The sequence below is a fragment of the Electrophorus electricus genome, chromosome 1 (genome assembly GCF_013358815.1).
Source record: "Electrophorus electricus isolate fEleEle1 chromosome 1, fEleEle1.pri, whole genome shotgun sequence".
NCBI lineage: Eukaryota > Metazoa > Chordata > Actinopteri > Gymnotiformes > Gymnotidae > Electrophorus > Electrophorus electricus.
Genome location: NC_049535.1, coordinates 25,228,360 through 25,249,014, shown reverse-complemented (window position 1 = coordinate 25,249,014; position 20,655 = coordinate 25,228,360). Strand labels below are relative to the sequence as shown.

The 20,655-nt window shown below is 39.7% G+C and overlaps 1 protein-coding gene across 1 annotated transcript; it reads left to right on the top strand.

Moving 5' to 3' along the window:
- Window positions 1-2,078: 2,078 nt before the first annotated feature.
- On the top strand, window positions 2,079-20,472 carry notum1a (notum, palmitoleoyl-protein carboxylesterase a). The gene is made up of 12 exons (XM_027009141.2): window positions 2,079-2,119; window positions 8,597-11,989; window positions 14,216-14,268; window positions 14,375-14,470; window positions 14,702-14,762; window positions 14,880-14,938; window positions 15,135-15,237; window positions 15,336-15,527; window positions 16,611-16,708; window positions 16,860-17,007; window positions 17,151-17,198; window positions 17,345-20,472. Exons 2-12 carry the CDS (start codon window positions 11,637-11,639, stop codon window positions 17,649-17,651), a joined length of 1,518 nt encoding a protein of 505 aa, XP_026864942.2. The 5' UTR covers window positions 2,079-2,119; window positions 8,597-11,636; the 3' UTR covers window positions 17,652-20,472.
- The last annotated feature ends 183 nt before the right edge of the window (window positions 20,473-20,655 follow it).

The following is a 20,655-nucleotide window of genomic DNA, read 5'->3' as shown; positions in this document are numbered from 1 at the left end:
TTCAGATGTAAATACCCACCCCCAAGGTGTTTACTTTCATGGTAACATAATGACATTGTTCTCTTAGCTAATTATTGTGAAGTACTTTATTTTATGCATTATGTATTCTCTTCACCACAATGTATTTACTGAATATTTTTGGGCAATTCATGTCCATGTGAATTGATGTACATTGTGATACAAGAGATAAGTAATTCAGCACAAGCAAGTAACCCATGGAAAGACTTTTATTTCGCATACACACTGAGTATTTCTGAATATCATCGGATGCCTTCGTGGGCATCATTAATGGCCAGAATTCACAGAAAAGTTTGACATAGAAGACAGAAGAAGATATTTCTACTTCAATCTCTCTTTTTCACACACACTACTATAATTTCACAAGTTAAATTAACTTAATTTTTAATTAACTCCATAACTTATATAAATAGGTTGGAATTTTACAAGGTTTTATGTAAATATAATGTGGATGTATGGACACAAGTGTACTGTTCACAGTAGAAACTAGTAGAAACACATGGATTCTAAGGTACTTGAAAGTGCATATCTCAAAATAATTACTAAGGTTGATAGATATAATCTGTTTTTTTTTTTATCAATAAATAAACTCTTCCACTCTAAGAACATTTAATTACATTGTATTTTTAAAGGTATTAAGTGTGTGACTAACAGGGGTAAAAAAATGTTTTATATATATATATATTACATGTGACTTTTAGTGTCATTGTCTAAATCACTGTGCAATAACAATGTACCATGATAAATGTAACTCATCTGATTTGTCTGACTATAAGCCAAAACAGTAGAGGTTTGTTGTAACCAAGTTAATAAATCCAATTAACTCAGTGCGTGCATTGTCATCCAGAGGAAGGGGTCTGGACCAGGATCTCTGGAAAGCTCCATTCTGACAGTATCTATTGGAAAAAGCAATGTTTCACAAATATTAATTTAGAACTTTGTCAATTAATTCTACACAATGCAAGGCCGTAAATCCGGGTTTGTAACTTTAAGGTGAAAGATTAATATTCTCCTCTACAAATTCAAAGAAATTTGAAAAACCATAGGAAATTTTTTAATTATTAATTATGGTTTACATTGTTGCTGATTATGATCAATATATGTAAATCACTCTGGACATGACAGTCTGCCAAATGCTGAAAATATAAAATGTAAATGTTGTTGTCATTCATGGATTCCACATAAAGGTTCACAACCAACTAACCAAACTCATCTAACAGTACATCCTTTGCTGACAACACTGGCACACTCATTTGCACTGTTAAAAAATAAATGACTTTATGTGCTCAACTATTCCTTTTCTGTTTAAATTCTCAAGACAAAAGTAGAGAATAAAGATGCATTTATTTCAGCAGAACATAAAGCTAGAGGTTTTCCTGGAAAGCAATCAGGCAATGGAATGATGTCAATCTGATGACTGTCAGTGGGCTGAACCAAACTTAGCACTGACTGGGTTACATCAAACTTAGCACTGGCTGGGTTACATCAAACTTAAATACCACACACTAAAATATTAAAAGCATGACAGGATGGCTTCCAGAAGGGCATTATGTCAGTACCATTTACCGGTATAACATTTCACTGCCAAAAGAGTTAGTTCTGCTGCTAAAAATAAAATTCTGTAGCTTTTAAGTACACTTCAGTTGATAAATTGCACCAGTGTTGGGGGAATTAATTCTAACTCTATGTAAGATAATAAGAACAACCACTTTTATTGTTGTCTCGGTTGTGAAAATAACCATAGATTATAAATGATATTTTCCAAAACAATTTCCAAAATACTGTAGAGAAAGAATTTGTGTTTTTAAATAACACCGATAAAGCTGTTGTTACGGAAAGATGGATGTGTGTGTGTGTGTGTGTGTGTGTGTTCCAGATCCACTGGCAGGATTTCCACCCTGATTAAGACTCCGCCCCGTTCCTTGCCGGGTTTCCCAGCCAACTGTGTGGGCTATTCAGATGCCCCTCCCAGAAGCGAGAGAAAGGAGACTGTGTGTTAGTTTGGAGTTGTTTTGCTGAATTGAAAATTTGTATGTTTTGTGTATGACCTTGTTTTTCCCCATTTTTGGACTTCGTCTTTGGCTTCGCACCTCCTGCTTCGGTATCTGTGTTTATACACACACACACACACACACACATATATATATAGACATTGTTTGTTTGGTATTTTGGTGTTGGACACTGGGGGTAGGTAGTGACTGCCATTTTTGTTGGGTGTGAGTTTTGTCTCTGTTTTTGTGTTAGGGAGTTAGGAAAGTTTGTTGTAGGTTTCTTGTGTTAGGATTAGTTAGTGTGTAGTTTTATTTAATTAGTGTGGGTTTTGTTTATTATTTTGGTTTGGGTCACTCCTGAAGACATTTGCACCAGTATGTGTTTGTTTGTTTGTTTATGAATCATAACCTCCGTAAAATACACTGGTAGCCCAATGGGTGTTACGATGGGCTCAGCTCAGTGTTCGCCAGTGGCAGAGGCAGCTAACGACTCAGAGGCTGGTCTACGTATAGATCCCACTATGTCTCTGTTCCCTGGGGTAGATCCTATGCTAGCGGTGAAGTTGAAGGAGTTGGAGTTGGAGATAAAAGCAGCGTGAGACAGAACTATTACGTGTTAGGGCTGTACAGATTGAGATGGACAAGGAGGTGACACTGATGAGGATGAGGATGAGTATGGATCCCGAGAGGCCAGTGCCTCTTCCTCGGAAGCTTGCCTCACCTATGCCAGCCAGCCTGTCACAGGAATTTGTTCCGGTCCCTAAACCACGCTCTCCTCGAGTGGCCTTGGTCCCAACCAACTCTACTCCCGCTGCTGACAATTTTGATGCTACTCGTCAAATTGGCCTTGTGCCTGTTTTCAGGGAAAATGAGGTGGACGCCTATTTTTACATCTCTGAGATTGCCTAAGGACGTATGGTCATTTAATGCTACAGTGCAAACTAGTGGGCAAAGCACAAGAAGTGTGTTCTTCGCTAAGACTTGCACAGAGTTTAGACTATGAAGTTGTTAAAGCCACTGTTCTCCGAGCCTATGAGTTGGTTCCAGAGGCATACAGGCACAACTTTAGGTGGCTAGTAAAAACCCCCAACCAGACCTTCACTGAATTTGTAAGAGAAAAAACTGTTTGAAAGGTGTTCAGCCAGTGGTGTTACCACGTTTGATGAACAATGCTTGTAGAGGATTTCAAGCAGTCGCTTCCTGAGAATGGGGTGGGGACCTGAATGAACAGAAAGCTTGTACTTTGACAGTTGCAGCTACTTTGGCTGATGAATTTGTATTAACCCACAAAGCTGTTTTTAATTCCCCTGTATCCCACAGTCGTGCTCCAGCCCCATCGCAGAAACACAAGAACACACCTCCCTCGACTATAGCTTTGTCCCCAGTGGAAACACGAGAATGCTTTTACTGTCACGAGCATGGACATATAATAGCTAACTGTCCTGCTCTTAAGCGCAAGAATGCACGTGCTGCGGATGCTCCGAAAAAGCTCAACGCAGACCTGTTGTGGCAGTGACGTCCTAGTTCAAGGCGTTGAGTTAGGTATACTTAGGCTACCGCTGCACAATGATTTTATGTTCAGACAGTTACACTGGTGTTAAAGTGGCCGTTCATGCTGAATTACCAGTGAGTGGAGTTTCCTTTATACTTGGGAATGACATAGCTGGTGGGATTGTGTTCCCTGTACCCGAAGTTGCGGGAAACCCTATTGACTCTCAGCCTGATGGGCAGGGAACTGACTAAAACTGTGTGTTGACCTGTGCTCAGGCACGCAAGTTAGGTGACAGTTCCCTATCAGACACTTTCATGAATAATCCTTCTAATGATTCTGATGTTTCTGAAACTGTTCGTGATACTAACCCTATTGTACCTGCTCCGTTCATTTCGCATGAGCTGATGTCTAGGTCAAATCTTATTGCTGCACAGAGGTCTGATGAGACGCTAGCTCATTGCTTTAAACTGATTGATAGGAAAAATAAACCCTCAGGAATTCAAAGCAGTTGTTTCATTCAGAACCATGTGTTGGAGAACAACTAACCAAGAATGTGATTCTGTGACTCAAATAGTTGTTCCTTTGTCGTATCATTCCCACGCATCATCTCTAGCTCACGATCACCCCCTCTCTGGTCATATAGGAGTCAGAAACACTGAGTGGTCTATCTTGAAATATTTCTTCTGGCCATCAGTTAGATCTGATGTAGTAAAGTACTGAGGTACCTGTCATACCTGTCAAGTAGTTGGGAAACCTAATGAGGTTGTTCCATCCGCTTCACTGCGTCCCATCCCCGTTGTTGGTGGACCATTTTGAAAGAGGTTTAGTTTATTGTGTTGGACGCTTGCCAAAGACACACTCAGGGAATCATTATCTTTTTACCTTGATGTGTTCTGTTACGAGATATCCCGAAGCTATTCCTCTTTGTTCCCTAAAATCAAAAGCTGTGATCAAAGCACTGATTAAGTTCTGCACCACATTTGGCCTAGCCAAATGTATCCAGTCTGACCAAGGCACAAATTTTATGTCTAATCTATTCACACAGGTTACTTATGAGCTCAACATACAACATCAAGTATCCAGCACCCATCACCCAGGATCACAGGGTGCTTTGGAATGGTTACATCAAACCTTTAAGAATATGCTGAGGATGTATTGTTTGGAATGTGATAAAAATTGGGATGAGGGAGTCCCACTTTTATTTGCCATCCGTGACACTGTGAATGAATGTCTTGGTTTTAGCCCGAACACATTGCTCTTTGGACACGCTGTTCGAGGACCTCTTAAGGTCTTACATGAGAAGTGGCTGTCTGCCCCTGCTGTGTCTCTGTGACTTTGTTTCTAGGCTTTGTGACAGGCTACAGGCAGTTCGAGAAATAGCCAAGAAGAACCTGTGTTCTTCTCAGACCACCATGAAGATTAAATATGACAAAAAGGCAATCAATAGACAATTTGAGGTCAGTGAGAAAGTACACGCTCTTCTTCCCATTACTGGTTCTTCTCTCAATGCATGTTTTTCTGGTCCCTATGTGATCCTGTCTAAATTGTCTCCCACCAACTACGTGATGGCTACACTGAAACGACTACGAAAGTCGCGTGTGTGTCATATAAACATGTTGAAGCCCTACCGTGACCACACTAAGTAGACTGGTTCAGGATCCCCTTCTTGTAGTCCTGTTTCGGTTGTTGTAACCCCTACTGAATATGCCCCAGAACAGGATGGTTTGCATTTAGGTCGGAACTGTTTGCCTTGTGCTCGTCTGCCTAACTCAGAAGCATTAACACATCCCCCTGAAAAGTTGTCTGACTTGCCTTTAGCAGCCCATGCTGACCTCACCAGTCTCATTCAGAAATACCCCACATTATTTTCAAACGTTCCCACTAGTACTACTGTCCTTCAGCATGACATTGATGTTGCTTCTCATTTACCCATTAGACAACAACCGTATCGTACCAATCCCCAGAAACGTACATTGCTAAATCAAGAAACCAAGTATTTGTTAGAAAATCATCTTGCGATCCCTTGTGTTAGTCCTTGGTGTTCCCCATGCATTCTGGTGCCAAAACCAGATGGCACATACCACTTCTGCACAGAAAAATAAATGCAGTTACTGTTTCTGATTCCTTCCCAATGCCTAGAATGGAAAATTTGTGTGGATAAGATTGGTTCAGCAAGATTTGTAAGTAAGCTTGATTTACTTAAGGGATATTTGCAAGTTCCGTTAACCTCTTGTGCATCTGACATTTCGGCATTTGCTACCCCTGACTGTTTCCTACAATATACGGCAATATCCAATCTTAAAAATGCCCCTTCTACCTTTCAGCGTTTGATGACGACTATGATATTTTATGTGACATGCCTAACTGTGAAGTCTATTTGGATGATGTGGTTGTGTATACCAACACTTGGGAACAATATGTAAAGTTGCTTGATCTTGTTTTTAAGAAGCTACTGGATGCCTCCCTTGTTCTTAATCATGAAAAATGTGATTTTTGGTAAGAGCAAAGTTGCCTACTTGGGGAAATTAGTGGGTTGTGGTAGTGTGCATCCCCTTGATGCCCAAGTACAAGTCTCCCCCAGAGACGAAAAGACAACTCCAGCGCTTTTTGGGCATGGCAGGGTTTTATCGTTGCTTTTGTAGGAACTTCTCTGATGTTGTTTAACCCCTCACAAATTTGCTTCGTGACATCACCCCTTTTGAATGGTCACAACCCTGTCAAGATGCATTTGACTCAGTGAAAGCTTTGTTGTGCAGCACTCCTGTTCTAGCAACCCCTGATTTTACTCGTCCTTTTACACTTGAGGTAGATGCCAGTGGTAGTGGAGCCGGTGCTGTCCTCCTACAGGAGGACTCACAAGGCCTAGATCACCTTATTTGTTATTTTTCTAGAAGGTTTGTGAAACATCAGCTGGCCTATAGCACTATTGAAAAGGAAGACCTCGCGCTCCTCCTAGCATTACAACATTTTGAGATGTACCTTGGGGGTAGTCCAGACCCCATCACCGTATACACTGATCATAATCTGCTCGTGTTCTTGCAGAATATGGCTAATGCCAATCAACGCTTAATGCGTTGGTCTCTGATCATCCAAGGGTTTAATATTGACATCAAACATAAAAAGGGTTCAGAAAATGTAGTGGCAGATGCTCTTTCTAGATGTTGATGGTTTGGGCTTGTTTTGTTGTTTGTGTGCTGGAGCATCTTCTGGAAGTCTGCACTTATGGGGAGGGGTGTTACGAAAAGATCTGTGTGTCTTCCAGATGCACTGCCAGGATTTCCACCCTGATTGAGACTCTGCCCTGTTCCTTGCCGGGTTTCCCTGCCAACTGTGTGGGTTATTTAAAGGCCCCTCCCAGAAGAGAAAGAGAAGAGAGAAAAAGGAAACTTGGTTTGGAGTTGTTATGCTGAATTGAAAATGTGTATGATTTGTGTATGACCTTGTTTTTCCCCATTTTTGGACTTCGTCATTGGCTTCGCCCCTCCTGCTTTGGTGTCTGTGGGTCTGTCTGTCTGTGGGTCTGTCTGTCTGTCTGTCTGTGGGTCTGTCTGTCTGTCTGTGGGTCTGTCTGTCTCTGTCTGTGTATAGATAGTGTAAATATTTTGTTTGGTGTTGGACACTGGTGGTAGGGAGTGACTGCCATTTTTGTTGGGTGTGGGTTTTGTCTCTGTTAGGGAGTTAGGAAAGTTTTGTTGTAGGTTTCTTGTGTTATGATTAGTTAGTATGGGTTTTGTTTATTTTGGCTTGGGTCACTCCTGAAGACATTTGCACCAGTATGTGTGGGTTTGTTTGGTTTATGAATCATAACCTCTGTAAAATACACTGAAAAACAACTTCCATTTGTGCTTGTTTTTGTTGCTCACTTTTTCACAGCTTCCATTATATTAGCTGTTGGTACTTCTTTATCCTTGTTACGACCTTGTTAGCAAGTTTCAGAGTAGATTCATTGTAAGTTTTAATGTGCTCTTTATATTCCATTATCTGTGTTTGAAGCATTTTCTGTATTATTTTACAGTTCTTCACTTTTCAACAGCAAATCTTGAAATTGTTTTTGTCTGCATGCAGAGAATGATCTACAAGGAGTTAGGATGGGTAATAATATTAATAGACTTACAATTCCACTTAATCATATGAGCAGCAGGATAGGAGACTTTTCTGTTGGTTCACCCTCAAAGCATGACAGCCTTCTTCTGGTGGAAGGAAGCCCCCAGCCTCATGCCCCTGTACCCCTCAAGCATCTTGTTCACACACATGCACATTGCAAGCAATATAGCAGATGGTGTGATTAGTTTCACTGCAAGTCACAGGAATGCACACTGCTTCCTTATTGTAGATTCTATGCCAAAGTTTTTATTTCAAAATATACTTAAATATACTTTTCATGACCCAGTGTACAGACTACTAGTCTTTATCAACTTAAGGCACTTGCAAATCAGCAGATTGTTTACACCCTAAATATCTATTAGCCTCACAAACAAATAGCACTCACCCATTTAAACCAATTAGTATGCAACCTGACAACATCTAATAAACCTCCTGTGCCAGGGACACACCAAAGAAGCGCTACCCTGTCTTGAACTGATTAGTTAATATCGAAAGGGGCATCATCTGCATCCAATAGAGGGCTTCTTGTTATGAAAGCAGAGTCTGCACAACAGATGTGTACCACCTCTTTTCTCTCTACACAAGTCCACACCCTCAGTGATGCCTCCAGACTGAGTCGGGGTTAGGGTTCTTCTCTGGGTACCACAGAATACATGGAGAATGTAGACCCTTAAAACTAAAGATCCCCCATAAACCTGCTAACACACAATTACCACATTCCAAGATTAAAGATCCCAATAGGAGCCTCATCCCCAAAATTTTAGCATTACCCCAGTTAAATCTATGAGACCTAAATATTATTCTTCAGATTTCAGTGTTCAACAACTAAAAATGGGCACATTTGAATTCCTTTATTTGAAGATGCATTTCTATACATGAAACCAAAAACAAGACTTCAAGCTTGAACTTCACAAATATGTGAAAGAATGTCTTTTGAAATATGAATGTGAAATAAGAGATTTTCTAAGTGTCAATCTCTGCTTTGTTCTAGGCTGAAGCCCTGCACCTGTTTCTGATGATGGAAGCTGGAGCTTGTCCCTTTCAAGAACCTGATCCCTCTTGATCTCTCTGCTGTAACTTGACCTAACAGTTCCAACTAGCAGGGTTTGATCAGCAAGGATGGACCCTCCTCACCAACAGCATGTGAGACATGAGACCCTCCTCACCAACAGCACATGAGACATGAGAGTCAAGCAAATGAAGCGCAAGGAGAGCAGAAGGGACAGGGATGTGAGAGCTTGCGGAGGACAGTCTCCATCTTATTGTCTGTTGCCGTCTCTCTGTCTCCCTCTCTGTGTCTGCCTTTCTTTCTCTCTCTGTCTTTGTGTGATGTGTTCATATCTGTGATGTGTCTGAAAACTAGGCATGATGGTCACGTGGGCAGCTCTGCCAGGCCAAAGTTAACCAGTAAAACCTGTGGATCTGTGAAGGGCACATGCAACTGATCAGAGATGAAAGAGTGACTTTGACTTTCATAGGGGGCTGGAGTCAGGCGAAAAGGGTGGTGCTGGTGGGCTGGTAGGACATCTTTGAAGCCACTGCATTCACAACAGCTGGGTCACTTTCACATGACATAATTCTGAGTTTAATCCATCTGGCCTCAGGTGGGAAAAAGAGCAACCTAAGGTTTTAGGTTTAATGACACGTCGTCTGCTTTATTCCACTATTAAACAGGAACTACCACTTTTAAAGTAAGCATATCCGATTTTACTGTCAAATTATGTGGGTCACCACACGAGTGCAACAGCTAAGGAAAGTTGCGTGGGATTTTCATAAATGGCATATAATAAAAGCAAGAGGTGTGGGTCAAAGTAACTAAACTCAATCAGACCCTTCCCTCCTTAGCCCGGTTATACAAGTATTTTGTTTGAAGTTTCGCAATGAATACCGACAGCCCTGTTAGTGTGACTTCATATTAGGGCTACGACGCTACAACAGCAACTCAAGGTGCGTCACATACAATTATATTTTGCTTTCGGTTTCATCACTTCAGTACTGTTATGCGATCTCTCATTGTCCTATTACTTTTTTTTTTTTCATTTTTTGCATGTTAATCAAATGTATAGATAATGTATAGATTTATTCAAAGACTCATGTCTTGTTGAATAAAACTTAAATTGGAGCACAAGCATTCGCAACAATAATGCGATAGCTCAGGAGTCTACTACTAAAGCAGACTACATATTTAAATTCATCTAATAAAAAATACGATAGATCTATTTCAGCTGCACTTTACAGAGATCTGCTGTAGAAGATGAAATGCAAATTCTACAGCGATCTTATCTGTGTAAAGCTTTTTTGTCCAAACTTAAACATACAATTTTTTTAACATCTTGATATTTATAACCTAAAATACCGCTTGTGTTATTTATGTAGAATACTTTACGACTCGCAACACTGTTGAACCAGTGTTGTGTAACTGGCAGACTATGGCTGGAATAGGAGTGTTGAATTATCACGTTTCTGTATCTGAATAGAGGGTGACTGGTCTATTCTTTTCGTGATTAGCATTTAAACAAAAGCGGACTCGTGGAAAGTCACTCAGTGAATTACCGCCAAAGGGTGGGTTCCTCTGTTACCACGGTGTTACATAAATGAAAGTTAGACTACTGGTTTGAAACAACAGGGCTCTGTAAAGTTAAGTGTCCCATTATCATTGGGCGTTTGGGCTATCTTTGATCTTGCCGCTCCATGACCGATGAATCCCGGTGTGAGGATCCCCGAAGTCCGTCACGCCCTAATGTAAACTATTTAATGTGCGAAACGGTTAATTAAGACATCACAAACCTCGGCTCCCAAACCAGTGATCCAAGCCTCATGATAATGATAAACGAATTATCACTCTGATTTGAAAATAGGGACGGGATCCTGGTAGATATGTCTACAGCGAAACTGTATTTGCCTATAAGGTTTACTAGACTAAATGTAGTCCTAGAAATAATTTTATTAGGCCCAGCCTATAGGCTAAATCTACGTAATGTGGTGTCTGCCACACTATCCCGCAAAAGCCTACTATTTTTCAACACCGATCAAGTTTGTAGCTCACTCTTCCCCATATCAGTTTCATCAGTCCTTCAATTCGGTCGGGCCTATTTAATAAAGATATTGTCTTCTAGCTCTGTGATTTCGCATGTGCCCGACATGCAAATAGGCTACAACGAAGATGGCTTTTTAGAATTGGATACTTATGGGTTATTTGATTAGGTTCCTATACACCTAGGTTCTATGAATAGAAGTGATCAAGGTGACTGGCGAACAACACTCGAGAGATGGTCATCTATAGTCTTATTTATATCATGTATAACAACAACAACAATTATTCTTTTTGGTGGTGGTGGTGGTGGTAGTAGGAATAATAGCAGTAGTAGTATTTTTATTTGATCTGATTTACACTATAAACTAGAGTGGAGTGTCTTTAAGCATTTTTTCAGTCACCGTTATTGTATTTTGTTATACATAAGACACAAAAGCGAGTCTCGCTCTGTAAAATCGTGTGGATTAGGAAACGGGCATTTCAAGGCCAATAAAACTACCGCATCAAATAAAACATCGTGGATCAAAGGATCCAAAGCACGAGCGCTTTTTTTCAGTAAATTAAAAGGGTGGAAGGATGTGGAGGTCTCGTCTGACCGCGCCCCATGGCCTGCCCTCTCCCGCTATTGGTTCTAAGAAATGGGAAGGGGTAAACGTTTAAACAAAACCCAGGCCGTAATTTACGCACAGGTATTCGCGATAGCAACTCTACGCGACGAGGTGGTACGGCTCAGTACATATATACGGTGAATCTCGGACTACTGGAAACGATTGAAGGTTACTTTTATATTTTTACATGCAAGAAAACTGCAATAAAGAAGTCTGTTTAGTGAGAACATTCGTTAATGGTAATATTTAGCTCAGCTGAGTGAAATCACCTGTTCCACTGAGGAACGCCAGCAGCTGGTCCTCCTGGTCCCCTACAGTTCATTTTGAATGAATTGCTTTTTTTGAACCGGCATTTTAACATTAATTAGACGTGTAACCATTTGAGGGAGATGCACAAGAAGCGTCACCAGAAGAAGATAACGGTGATGAATTTGATACATTCCGCGCTGATGTTGGGACTCTTGCAATCCGGAGCTCTTGGCGCGAGAAGATTTCGAGGAGGTCGCAACCCCCAGTTGCGACGAGTGCTGTCTTCCGCTCCCTACCGAGATCGTGGAGACACAACAGAGAGCTTTTCACTGGATTTCACGGCAGTTGAAGAAAATATGGACAGTTTTATGACTCAGGTGAAGAACTTGGCGCAGTCTCTCTACCCGTGCTCTGCGCAAAAGCTTGATCATGACATGAAGTTGAATTTTGTGGAAAATACATCCGTCACTTGCAACGACGGAACTCCAGCCGGGTAAGTCATTTTGTGTGCGCTTTCTACTGCCAGAATTACATTTGAGGACCACAGGTGCTTGGAGCAGGTGGGCGGGGCACAGCGCAAAGATCAACCAAATTCCTAGCCAGAAAAAGTGGACCTAGATTTGATTGCTGTTGCCTTTTCCGACTAATCATAGTAATTTCTTGAAATGTCTGTAGTACAAGTAATCCTCCGCCAGGCATGTATGAATAAAAATTAATAAAGATAATTAAAATTTAAGGTGTTCTTTGCCTGAGTCTTCCCATACAAATATGATAATGTAGATTTACCTTAACTAAAGTTTTTGTTAATCCATGTAGTGCTATACTAGTCCTATGCTATTATACTAGTTCTCTAGTTTCAATGCTGTCCAGCAATATAACGTTTTGTGTATATACTTCCACCTTTTGTCATCATAACACCGTCACGTTTTTCTCAATGTCTGACCAACTATCTAAAGGAACACTCCTATAATCACCCCCCACCCACCGAGGCTCAGTTAACGCTTGATCCCTTAATGTTGTGGTGGTGGTGGTGGTGGGTTTTTTTTTTTGTTTTTTTTTTCCCATTCATTATATACAGCACTCGTGTACTGATTTGGTTTATGCTAGTGACATGCAGTACCAATTCTTCTACTGTTGTAATAAAATAATTGGTGTATTTTAAAGTTTTTTTTACTTTTAAATAACTAACATAAATGTACAAGATGATTCCTACATAATGGTTGCGTATTTTCTGTTAAAGGCACACTGCCCACATTTTATGAGAGCATCGAGTTTTTAGACGTCATATAAGCAACTGCTACTATCTCCAGAAACGTCTGGGCAATTGGAGTATACATTTCGCCAAATGAGAGCAAAAACAGAGCCTAAAATATACACGCGTCTATTGTAAACAAAATGTTGAGTTTTTTTGTTTGTTTTTGCTTTTTTACTTGGATTGCTATGCAGCATTGATTTACTTGGAACTGTTTAATCAACTCAAAAATAAATGAAACAGTCTTTATAAATAACACAAATCACTGAGCCACCACCTAATATGCATATGGTGGATAACAGAATCATGGCGATTCTGCTGAATGGTTTTAGTATCCTCTGAGCGTTAATGCACTTTAGAGAACAAAGCACTAGGGGGGCATTATAGTATCCATCAGCTCTGGTTTAATGTCATGGGTTAGACTGGCAGAAGGTAGCTTGTGTGTAATGTATTGTTAAGCTATGTTCAGAATTGCTGGTGTTTCTCTTGTTGCTCCCAAACGAAGCAATCAGATAATGGGTTACAAATGCACTAAACGTGCATACAATTATCATTTTATTTGACATATTAATCAAATAAGATGGTAGTTAAGGTAAAGATTTTGAATATCTTTGTTGTCATTTGACGTTCCCACCACTGTTGAGTTTCTGCTCAAAATCTATTCACTCAAAAGATTCATTATCGAGACCTGCCTGAACTGAATTGTATTAATGGCTTTTACTAATTGTATTACCAAGTTGTTTCCATACTTAGTTTGGGGAAAATATCAATGCAATATAGCAAAAGAATACGTGAAGTTCTCTGTAGCTCTTCTGTGCATGTTGTGACCTTCGTGTTTCACAGCATGCGCGGCAACACTGGCAGTGTCAGTGCTGCGAGTCTGTGAGCCGCTGTGCTAAAGCAGTGACTTCAGTGTAGTCGTAGACCTAGTCGTAGATCTAGACGCAGGATTATAACAGCCGCAGTAACGGTGCTGTCTCGTCACCATTCCCACCACTCTGTAGTTCAATGGCAAGCTTTAGAATGCAGGTTCTTGTCTATTACATGAAGTTATGCTTTTACTCTGCGCTGCATTTAGATATTATGTAACTGCAAGATGACAGGATGCTGATTTGATGCAGTGATTTACAGTTTTTGTGTTACAGTTCCATCTCAGCCATACAGATAAACATCTTAATGGAAGCTGTTGGTTTGGGTTACAAGTTGCCTTTATAAACTGCTATAAGGGCAACCTGTACATATACCTTTTATAACCCACCCTGCCCTGATTTTACCCCTCCCATGCACACAAAGAATCTTAACCAAGATCATAGAAAGCTGGAACTAGATATCATGCATGGTGCTACATTGCCCTGATATACTGATAATTCCTGCAATATTGTGAACATGATCTAAAGTAGTTGTGGTACCACCTCAGACACTTGTAGTTGTGGGTAAGTTTGTTGGGTCTCTGCTGTCTCCACATAGGTACTACTTTAAGGAGTCAAAGGGAAGCAGAAGATGGCTGGTGTTTCTGGAGGGTAAGCACAAAGTTACAAAACCAGCATGGATTCATACCGATACCTTGCGATGCCAGAATTATATGCTAAATCCTATTAAACATAAAGGGTGTGTCTTATTCTGCAGGTGGGTGGTACTGTTTCAACAAGGAGAACTGTGACAGCCGATATGAGACGATGAGGAGACTCATGAGCTCTTCAAAATGGCCTCAGACCAAAACGGGTGAGATCCATAACCTTAATAATTCTGCTTTACAGATCAGTGCACCTATAAAGAGCTTTTAAATCCATCAAGCTCCTAAAGTGTTTCCACCAAAATATGAATTGAGTAGCTAAAGCAAAAATCAGTAGCTAAAAATTGTATGTTTCCATAATGATGAAGAGGGGCTCCTATTCACAACAGATGAGAGACTGGAACACATGGTGTAGCTACTGTCTGTCTTCTCTTTTACAGGCACAGGTATTCTGTCTCCACTCCCAGAGGAAAACCCTCACTGGTGGAATGCCAACATGGTGTGAGTACTTCATTGGTTTCTTATGTATGGCTTATGTAGCTAGATTTTCAAATAACTATTCACATGAATGACATTTGATTTGGAGGGGTTGGAAAGAAATCATATCTTTCGCCTCAGGTTCATTCCGTATTGCTCCAGTGATGTGTGGAGTGGAGCCATTACAAAAACAGAACAAAGTAAGTCAGCTCAGACTGTAATTGCAATAAAAAGTTAGTTCATTCCTCTAAAGGTGGGATCCATGGGCTCACCAATTTTGTTTCAATTCTGTGAAATTGAAAGCTGAATGGCACTGTCTTATTTATGCATTCAATACTGTTGTATTATCATGGTTTCAGGTAGCTTTTTATCTTATTTTGTATTTGTGGTTTGCAGATGACTATGCCTTCATGGGTTCTCTCATCATAAGAGAAGTGGTTAAGGACCTGCTGAGTAAAGGTCTGGACAATGGCAAGATTCTTCTCTTAGCTGGAAGCAGGTTAGTGTGTGTTAAGGCTCAAGTGTTGATAATTAAGAAAATCCTCCAGTTCTCTGAGACGGCTGTGCTCATTCTTTGTGTTTGGGGGTTTTCTGAAGTGCGGGTGGTACCGGGGTTCTTCTGAATTTGGACCCTGTGGCTGAGCTTCTGGAAGAGCTGGGTTATCCAAACATCCAAGTGAGGGGTCTGTCTGACTCAGGCTGGTTTCTGGACAACAAGCAATATCGCTTCACTGATTGTGTGGACACCATTAGCTGTGCTCCTATAGAGGCTATCAAGAGAGGCATCAAGTAAGGAAAATTTCTCATGTTAAACATACTAGTTAAAGGTTTATTAATTTCAATCTGTATGCATTAGTTGTCTCCAGGAAAGATCACTGATCGTGGACCAAACTTGATGGTATTCTAAAAGATATAAAATAATTGGTTATCAAATGCTAGAAATTGTATATCATTGTTGATTGCCAGCAATGATATGAATTCAGAATGTAGGAGACATCTCAAATGCAGATAAATGTAACATTATGGCTTTTTCCCTCCTCCATCTAAAGATGTATCAAAGTCCTGGCTTCTACTAAAAACATTCTTAAGGGCTACTACTAAAATTGGATAGTGAACCAAGCTCAATATTTTCTTCATACAGGCTGTGTTTAAAAAAACTTGAACTTTATGGGTATCACAAAGGTAGATGTCAAGCTTAAGCCTTGTGTTCACATTTCAGCATCAAATAAATGTGCTTACATCTGCTGACTTCTAATGTGTGGAACAGTCAAGCAACGTGAAGTATGTTCAGCCACACCTTCCACGAGTTTGCCCAGTGGCGTGAACAATGATATGATATTTATTTATTTATTTTTAACACTTTTAAGGGTCACAATTTTGATTATTGCTTTAATTAAAAGGTTTCTCTTGGGTTTGATTATTAACCGATAAGATTTTTCCCACTTACTTGGGCTAAACTGTGAATGAACCTTCCCCAGAGCAGATTAGGTGTGGCACGTAGTTGTAGTAATTAAGAGATGTTCAGCCACTGTCCTTATACTGTCAAAGCTATTTTATAACATTAAGTATCATTAAATCCTGGAAGCGATGATGATCATTTGCATGGAGAAATCATGCAATCCATGACTGTGGATCAGCAGCTAAAAGTTTTAACATAGTCTGGCTTGTAGCCTTGTTAAACAATCAGGAAACTTCTATATGATGAGGATTACTTCTCATATTTGATGTACTGTGTACATATGAAGTCACGCTCCAAGTGTGCATGTCTGTGGCAGTAGGAACCTTAGAGGTTTGGATGGAGGCTTTTGGGTTGATTACCCAACAAAATCCTACTCTGTGAATTTAAATTAATGGTAGAACTCTCTGTGGCAGGTACTGGGGAGGTGTGGTGCCCAAGCGCTGTAGACAAGCACATGAAGGGAGTGAATGGAATTGTTTCTTTGGTTACAGAGTTTACCCCACGATTAAACGTAAGTGACTGTAAAGCAAAAAGCACACAGCTTAGTAATGAGAGCATGCTAAATTTACATGTGCCATTATGTTTTGATTTCTGGGTTGTGCACGTGTGTCTCTTGTATATCTGCCTTGTGGTGTTTTTTCATTGTTTCAATTGTTTCTTAGGACCTGTGTTTGTGGTGCAGTGGCTTTTTGATGAGGCCCAGCTGACTGTGGACAACATCCACCTCACAGGGCAGCCTGTGCAGGAGGACCAGTGGCGTTACATCCAGAACCTTGGTATCGAGCTCAGGAACACCCTCAAAGATGTCCCGTAAGCACAAGCGAAACTTTAGAACTCACATGCCTAGAGGCAGTTGGAGGAACTACATCTCACTCACCTGCTGTCCCAGATATGAGAGACTTTTTTTGTAAAATGTGTGTTAAATGCCTTCTCCTCTGCTCTGTTTTTTCCAGGGCTATGTTTGCACCAGCATGCCTCTCGCATGAGGTCATCACCAGAAAGTAAGAGTTTAATCTTGCTAACATAAACTATTCCTTTAATATATTCCATACACACACGCGCGCACACACACACGTGTGTGTATAACTTGGTCTCATATTAAATTGGAAAATCTTTGAACAACAGCGCCCTCTAATGTCTATTCCAGTTACTGGATCGACATACAAGTGAAAGGGACTTCTCTGCCCAGAGCGCTGCACTGCTGGGACCGCAGTCTGCATGACAACAGCCGAAACAATAAGGCCCCACCCAGGGGTTGCCCCATGCATTTAATTGACAGCTGCCCATGGCCCCACTGCAACCCGACATGTCCTACTATCCGAGACCAGGCTACAGGACAGGAGATGAACGTCATCCAGTTTCTCATGCACATGGGCTTTGATGTGCAGAAGATGGCCCAGCAACAGGGTATGGACCCCAGCAAGCTACTTGGCATGCTCAGTAATGGCAGCTAAACCTCATGACCATGGGAGGAGCTATTCCATGCCTGGGTGGTACTTCCTGTCTGGCTGTCTTTATAATACCTCTGAACAATGACCTTTGTCCCTTGTAGCCCTAACATGCCCCTTAACCTTCTTATAAACCCCTTCCTTCCCCCAGGATCACATTCTAGTTTCACTGAAGGGCTCCTTTCCTTCCTTTCATTAGCATTGTCCTTTGTTGAAGCTGGTCTAATAAGAGTGTCAGACTTCTGCTTTGCTCTCATGCATCCTATATATTTGAAGGAGTTTGATTTGAAGGACAGGGAGACATTAGAGAACCCTTGAACAAAGATTCAGATTTAGGTAGCTTCTGTCAGGTCCACCTCCGTGAAAGACATTGGCTGCTCACTTTGAAACTAATCCAATCCAGTGCACAGCTGCAGAGGAGACTTTAATAACACCCAATTCGAGGCATACCTCTTGCCTCTTAAAGAAACACCAAAACCTCACCCCAGAATGCTAGTGAAGGCTAGCATTAGCATGTCAGGACTTAGAAATGCTAAAGACCTCATAATATTCCTTCAGGGCACAGTTGCTAACTACAGCTAAAACAAATTTCAAACATAACTACTGTGTGGGGTTTGTTTTGTGGTTTGGTTTTTTTTGTTTGGTTTTTTTTGAGTAGTAATTTTCACTTGTTCCTCATATTCCTCTAGTTTCTCTGAACATTCTAGACTTGTGGTAATACCTTTTTGTTTGATTAATTTATTTTTGTTTTGGTAGTACACAAGCTTCTTTTGTCTGTGTAGACTCTCAGTAAGTTGAGTCTCACGTTTGACTTTCCACCCCCATTTCAAACTGTGTGCAATGTTGGTCTTGGAATAGTCTGAGACCTTTGCTCTAAATTGTATAGCCTGTCCAACATTCTACTAGTTTTCATTCATTTCTAGCCACATCAACATTTTTGGGTGACGTGTTCTTTAATTTTCAAGTATGATGAATGTAATCCAGTTTTAAGGATTTTCAACCTTGTTCATATTTTTACTTTTTTACCAGTCAATTGAAAGAGAAGAAAGTACAACACAGTGGTCAGGGCTGAGATATAGTTTAGCTATGTAGTTATATGATTAGAGAATGATGGCTTTAAGGAGTCTTCTAAAGAAGCACATGGGGCACTGGATCATCAACTCTGTATATGAAGGCCTGAAACTAAGCTTTGATCCATATTTAAGTGTCTTGGAGTAAGTGCATAAGTTGGATAAGCTAACTTCCATTCATGTAATTATATTAATTAAAAAGTACACAAAAATAGCACTAAGGTTAATGCTATATTCTGCCATTCCTTGTTACACAAAACTGGGGGCAAGATTGGAGAGGAAAGGGGGGGGGAGTGTACTTCCACAGATGACATGAGGAGAACAGTAGGCATTTAGATGCCTAACTGCAGTTTCTTTGTATCACTGAATTATTTGTATTTTTTGGCCAACCTTTTCTGTTTAACAAATGTGATGAAACCAAGCGTTGATGGTGGGAGTTTCAGTCCTGCTACAAAGTGTAATTAAAGAGGCTCCAGACTCTCAATCAGGAAGCCTCTATATGAAGAGGATTACTTTTCATATGCACGCCATACATCAAATGGGTCACGCACTGTGTGAATGTCTTTGGAGGCAGGAGCTTTAGAGAAAGTTTTCAAAGGAGGCTTTTGGGTTGGTTATACCAGTTTTCCAATGGAATAAAGAAAACAGAGAAAAATAAATAAATAAATTGAATTTCTCCTCTGTTTGCTGCTTCCACAGTGCTTCCTTTGCTTGTACAGCCTCCTTTCAGTTCATACAAGCATTAGGTCATTAGTTTAAGCATAATTCCATTACTCAGGTCAGTTTCTGTTCATTTCCTGATGTGCCTGAAAATAGATTATATAAAATATATATGTAGTTGTAATTGCAGTGAAGTACACAGATTTATATATAAAACAAAATATTAAACATGAATTCTCTTACAATATTACTACCACAAAAATTAAAGGAAATGTTAACCAATATTCAAATCTTTACCCACATATACTTAACTAAAGATTTAAAGAATATGTGTGTTATAGTATGTGTACTAGGTCAAGAGTTGTACAGCATTTGGGATTCTCAGCTTCAGAAATATTCTCTCTTTCCACTCTACAGTCAAGGCAAGCACACCTTAATTTTTGCATAATGGTTGAACATTTCCTTTCATTTTAACTCTCAACACAATGTCAAAATTCTATAAGTGCTCATTTTTGTATTGTTTTTTCATAAGCATTTACCTCTGTACAGATGTTATGTTTTTTTATTGGCTTTCTTCAGTGAGACACTCTGGATTATTAAAATATTTAATAGGAAATTCACTTTTTAATATAAAATTCATGTAATTTCATTTAGGAAAACACCCATTTCACAAAATGCAGAGAAGAAAATGAATTACTGATTTATTTTGTTCTGTAACATATTTTTAACAAAGGAACTCAAAGCTACATTAGTAATTTACATATTTATTTTATGTAAGTCATATTTATGATTTTTTTTCACAGATATTTTCACAGAGAAGCGATTCATTGTAAATTGTAAATATTTATATATTTTATATATATATATATATATATATATTATTTTTTTTCCATTGTCATCTGCATGTATTTGTATCAGCAGTAACACAGTTATTACAGTTATTCCAAAGAAATTTTTGCAATTGTGTCCTCATTGTGTTACTAAATTCACCTGCATACACTAGTGATGTAAGCATGCAGACTAGTCATTTTTTATTTCACAAAAATATTAACACATTTTATTTAGAAAGTTATTTTAAATAACCTAAAATTATATTACTACTACTAATTGTATTTTTATTAATTATTAACACAATTCTTAATTTTAATTCTAAACTAATTCTTGATAAACATTATTTTGATCAACATCACAAGAAGTCACAAAAAATACCAACATTTGTGAAACATGTATTGTGCATTTAAAAGCTTAGATCAACACTGAATAAAAATAACTTTGACTAC